Source organism: Mus caroli, chromosome 11 (genome assembly GCF_900094665.2).
Source record: "Mus caroli chromosome 11, CAROLI_EIJ_v1.1, whole genome shotgun sequence".
NCBI classification, from domain to species: Eukaryota; Metazoa; Chordata; class Mammalia; order Rodentia; family Muridae; genus Mus; species Mus caroli.
In genome coordinates this window covers 69,266,560-69,272,508 of record NC_034580.1, presented here as the reverse complement: position 1 = coordinate 69,272,508, position 5,949 = coordinate 69,266,560, and the positions used below count along the sequence as shown (strand labels likewise).

The following is a 5,949-nucleotide window of genomic DNA, read 5'->3' as shown; positions in this document are numbered from 1 at the left end:
AACTGGACCAGGAGTTCAGTTTACTGTGAGGTAGTGTCTTCTATAGATGACAGGAAGTTACACCAATGAAATCTGAACAGTGTAGTTGCCTAAGCAAGACCTATGCAATGAGGACACCAGGTGACATGCTGACATGGCTAAAGAAAATATCACCAAGGCCTTAAGCTAGACAAAGAGCTACAGGAAATTAATGTCTGCTAAGAGAGGGAGAAAAATCAGTTTTCCCCAGGGATGAGCCCCTAATTGGTTATCTAATCTCAAGTGGTCAGCTGTAAACATACACATATATAAGCAACACTGAATGGACTCAGTAGGTTGTATTTATATATACATATAATAATAAAGAAGAGGTCAAGGATTTGAGAAGGAATTGGAAGGCACAAGATGGGTTTAAGGAGGAAGAAATTGCAGTGGGAATGATGTTAATATAGTACTGATGAATTAAATTCTCAAAAAATGTTAAATAAGGTAAACAGAAAAACCAGCACTGTACATAAAAATAGATCTAAAAGTACACACTGTAAGGGTCAATGAATCTCATAGAAGGATATGGAGAGGGAACCCATAGCATAGGTGTTGTGACTATAAATGCATATTTAAACTCTAGTCCTCAGATTCCTGTGTGGTTGTAAGGAAATTGCCGAATCACATTGAAACTTAATTTATTGATCTGCAACATGGGAGAAATATAGGCATATTACAGAATCATTGGAAGGACTGATTAGAATTCAATCAACCTGATGTAAAGTTCTTGGTAAATGAATATAGCAAACATGTGATAAAGGTTATTTATTGTTACTAAGTTACTAAAAGTATTGGCCATCCCCTACAAGGAATTCTGTGGGTATTGTTGAATTTAATTCTCATAGAAAATTTAAGAAAGGAAAGCATTTCACAGATAAGAATATGGAGGCCCCCAAAAGATCTCTTAGCAGTTTCTAAGGAATAGAAGATGTGGGCTGGAGAGATGGCTCAGTGGTTTAGAGCACTGACTGCTCTTCCAGAGGTCCTGAGTTCAGTTCCCAGCAATCACATGGTGGCTCACAACCATCTGTAGTGGGGATCTGATGCCCTCTTCTGGTGTGTCTGAAGACAGTGAAAGTGTATTCATATACATAAAATAAATAAATAAATCTTAAAAAAAATAGAATGGAAGATGTGTCTCTCCACCCCACAGAGCAAGCACTACCTCTGGGGTTTGGGCAGATGATCAGTTGTCTGACAGAGTAGAGAATATGAAAGTCATATTGCACAGTTGCTCCAGTTCCTTCTTTCATCTCCTCTATTGCTAAGGCTCCTGGCCTCAAAGGGCCTCAATGAAACCCCCAGTAGAGAGTAACTTTGCCACCTCAACTTCCTGTTTTTCCCAGCACAGTGCTTCCATGGCCTCTCCTAGGATCAGCATGAATCTCAAGACACAATCCCTCTGGCCCTCACTAACAAGGCTCTAGGTGGGAACACATTTTATCCTTGAGGATTTGCTATTGCTGCGACGCGACTCTTCTGATTAGTCTCCTTTATTGAGTTTCCTCTTTATCAGCAGACCAAGAGAAGCTTCTCTCTTCATCCAAAAGTTTAAAAACCACCCTGGCTCAGTCCTCAAATTCTATTTATAGCAGGTATGTAAAGGAGCTATAGTCTCAGCGGCAAGACCCTGTTCAGACCTGGCTCCACCTATAATTCCCCAAGTGACATGGGGACAGCAGACAGCCCTTTATGCCTGCCCCTGTCTGTTAAACTGGGCTTGCGTTCTATCTCTTCTATGTGCCTGCAGACAATAAGAGGTGAGAACAAAGACATAGGAAACATTCTGATTCTTCACCATGATGTGAAGCTCCTCTGCCTCACTAGGATGGTGTTTATTAGGGCTTGTGTTTTGACCTGACCTTGTCTGTTCCCAATCTTCTTCTCATTTCTTGGGACTAATTTTGAGGTCCCAAGAGGCTGACACTATTATGGGAAATCCCCAGGTCAGAGATGTCTCAGGGTCTGCTTTGTTTCTCTCTCTTACATAAGATAGACATAGAGAGAGCCCCCTTTTGCTTTCACTGAAGCTGAATGAATTTGTGTGTTTCTTTGTGTGTTTCACATCCTTGCCCACTAAACCACACTGGTTCTTGTGCCATCACCAGGTAAGTTTTCATGGGTCTTCCACTGCCCTTAAGTCACCAGAAAGGGACTTAGGCTCTTTCTCAGAGAGTTGACCTTCCTGAATTTACAGTTTTGTTGATCATTATCTCAATAGCCAAAAAAGACACCTGGGGATGGCAAGTCTCCCACAGTGAGTGCAAGAGCAGGATCAGTATCAGTATCAGTGATGGTCTTCATCATTGATGGTCCTCTCAAGATCCCAACAACCACAGACACCCTGCATTGTGCTGTTAGGTGACTATCCATGCTTAGTCTCTTGTTGGTTGAGATAAAGGCAGCAGCTACCATTTTTGTGCCATGATATGATTGGGTTTTGTTTGCTTTTGTCTGACTACAAAAATGATTTGAAAGGTATTTGTGAGCATGTGACTTACTAGAGGGTTAATAGTGTGTTCATGCTTTACCTAGAGTCATCTCAATTGCACAGAAACCTATGCTTCTCGCTCAACTGGTACCATCATCCATTCAAAGTCCTTCAAAAGTCTAGCTCTTCCTAATTCATAGTGGCCCCACAGAATTATCTTTTCATAATTCTTGTTAGCCAGCAATGCCTTTTTTTTGTTAACAAAATGTAGTCCTTTATTTATTTGTAAAGTGGTACACAAGCACAGACCTATCCATAAGCATAGGTCCCAAAGAGAAATCAGATGTAAATTTTGCTCTTGAATTACACTGGAGTGATTATGTCAATAGCTAAATGATTTCTGTAAGGTAAGTGTCATGTAAAATATAATAAAAATGTATAAGGAATATTGAAGACATAAGTGTCACTTTGGAATGGGAAGGAACTAATCAGGGTAGTGTTCTGGAAGCAGCATCTGTCATTTCTACCAGGTCATGAAGATGTGGCCAGGAGACACTACAAGGACATTCTATGCAGGGAAACTAATAGAAGCGATGATTAGGATACAGGAAATTAAGATGAAAGGCTGCTGTGGCTGTGACCCACTAGGGAGCTCATTGGACCTTGAACAGCTTGCCTGCAAGACAAGATATTGGAGTCCACAGAAGCACAGACACAGGATTATGGATGGACTTTGAATCGTGGATTGGTCCAGAGAGCTTCAGGGAGAAGTTAAGAAAGGCAAGGTCTCAAGTCCTTGAGATCCTGGGGTTAACATCAGTGTTAGTAATTAAGAGCAGGGGCTCTGGAGGGTGAAGCCTGCCTGTGCCTCTTGCTTGATGCATGCTCATGTTTTTCTTGATGTGAAGCAAGGATAAAAATAATAATTACACGAGGATGCTGAAGGAATTATTATCTACTGCATGTGAAGTCCTTAGAGTAGAGTAGTGCCTACATGTGAACTACTTAGAGTAGAAGCTAGCCCAGAGCAAGCTTCCCAGCTTGAATGTTATTAGAGAATGCCCCTCAAAAAAAGCTGTCTACATGGAAGTCATTGGCTGCTACAGAGAAAGAGAACACTGTTTCTCCTTTGCAAAGTTAGTTCATTGTGCTGTGGAACTCAGTAGGTTTACACGGCTATCTTCAGATGCTAGCCCTAAATAGCATTTAAAAATTGTGTCAACTGTAGACAGTGTGGAAAACTGAAACAAGCAAGGGAATAAATGCCACCTTTGTTAAAGCCATGGGCAAGATTGAAATCTCTCTCTCTCTCTCTCTCTCTCTCTCTCTCTCTCTCTCTCTCTCATTCTCATAATATACCATGAGAATTTCACTGTTTTAGGAAAACACAATAGTGGATGTATTTTTCATTGTTTCCCGTCTATGTACACAGGTGACCTATAAAGTAAATAAGGACTTCTTAAATCTTAATTCACTCTTATTATCTCAACAGCACCTTTTCTTCCAGATAAGCCATTTTTCCAATGTAGAAACTTTAAAAAAAATTTCTCAAGATTAATGGTGTTAGTGCTACAAAAGTTTATAAAATTAAATATAAGGGTGACACCCTATCTCATCTTCCAAGGATAATCAAATGTTATCCTCTAGAGAATCTTACTATGCCACAGTAGCCAAACACTGGGTGGTTTTTCTTTAGCGTGAAGAGAGGGATTGGCCTGTGAATTGTGTGTGCATTAGATAATTGATCTGATACACCTTACAAACAAATTGACACTCAAGAATCCCTAGTTTCTTTAATGGTATACTTCAATAACAACAACACACGTTATAATTTTTAAATTATTTCTCTTATTTTTTTTTGAGTTTTTTTTTTTTATAGAATTACATCATTTGGATGGAGAGAAGGGAAGAGATGGAGTGATATAAGTTTCCCTTTTAAGTATTGCAACTGTACCTTTTACAGTAGCTATGATTTAAATTTCCCCATCTCACGAAGAGTCCTGATTGTTTTCCTCCTTGCATGCTTCTTTAAAGGAACTCATGCAGCCAAAGCCTAGAGCCAATGGAACCACTATTACTGAATTCATTCTGCTGGGTTTGGTGGAGACACCAGAGCTGTGGCCACTTGTCTTTATACTCTTCCTCTTGGCTTACATGACAACAGTTGGAGGTAACCTGAGCATCCTGGCAGCTGTATTGGTGGAACCCAAACTCCATACCCCCATGTACTTCTTCCTGGGGAATCTGTCAGTGATGGATGTGGGGTGTATCAGTGTCACTATTCCCTCCATGTTGGTTCGGCTCTTAGTCCATAAGCGTACAATTCCATATGCAGACTGCCTCACACAGCTCTTCTTCTTCCATCTGCTAGTTGGGGTTGACTGCTTCCTATTGACAGCCATGGCTTATGACCGCTTCCTGGCCATCTGCCGGCCCCTCACTTACAGCACCCGAATGAACCACACCATCCAGAGGATCTTGGTGGCTACGTCCTGGGCTTGTGCCTTCAGCAATGCACTGACTCACACTGTAGCCATATCCACACTTCACTTCTGTGGCCCCAATGTGATCAATCACTTCTACTGTGACCTGCCTCAGCTCTTCCAGCTGTCCTGCTCCAGTACCCAGCTCAATGAGCTGTTGCTCTTTGGAGTGGGTTTCTTCATGGCAGGAACCCCCATGGCACTCATTTTCACCTCTTATATGCACGTGGCAGCTGCGGTTCTGCGAATCCGCTCTGCTGAAGGCAGGAAGAAAGCTTTCTCCACATGCAGCTCTCACCTCACTGTGGTTGCCATATTCTATGGTACTGGCATCTTTAACTACATGAGACTTGGTTCCACCAAACTTTCAGATAAGGATAAAGCTATTGGGATTTTCAACACTGTCATCAACCCTATGCTGAACCCACTCATCTACAGTCTCAGGAACCCTGATGTGCAGGCTGCCCTCTGGAGGGTACTCACGGGGAGACGGCCAGCAGCTTGAAGGGGCCTCAAGGTTCCTTTCCACCTATCTCCTTTAAAACTAAAGCTGAGCATAGGATGTCCTTTAGTGTCAAAAAGTAGAACAATTTGTTCAGAACTCTTTCCATTTTAGAGCTTAATATAAAGGATGATAATTATTGTTGCCCACAGAGGTTATGTCTTGGTATAGATGATGGTGTATGTACATAAGCTACCCCAGGTCTGCTTTTTGATGACTTCTACCTTTAGTTACTGTATCTTCTCTTTAGTTGGAGTTCCCGGAGTGTCTTGGAAAGCATACCTTTCAGGAGTCTTTATTCCTCAAGTTCAGAGAGAGTTGGTCTGTGTGTGCAACCTAACTCTTGAGGGGAAATACCTCTTTCATTTTATAAAGCTTATAAGATTCAGAGGATATGGGAAGGAAGCTTGCTCTGTGGTTTTGTATTCCCTAGTAATTCTACAGAGCATGTATCTGTGTGTAGCTCACAGCCCTGACTGTACATGTCAAAACTCCATTCACATATAAGA

The 5,949-nt window shown here is 41.5% G+C and overlaps 1 protein-coding gene across 1 annotated transcript; it reads left to right on the top strand.

Annotated features, from left to right (window-relative positions):
* The first annotated feature begins 4,486 nt into the window (after positions 1-4,486).
* Positions 4,487-5,443, top strand: LOC110306096 (olfactory receptor 3A1). Its single transcript, XM_021178281.1, has one exon. It carries the CDS (start codon positions 4,496-4,498, stop codon positions 5,441-5,443), a length of 948 nt encoding a protein of 315 aa, XP_021033940.1. The 5' UTR covers positions 4,487-4,495.
* Positions 5,444-5,949: the final 506 nt, after the last annotated feature.

Coding starts and splice junctions, on each gene's coding strand:
- LOC110306096 (XM_021178281.1), top strand. CDS start 4,496: ATGCAGCCAAAGCCTAGAGCCAATGGAACCACTATTACTGAATTCATT.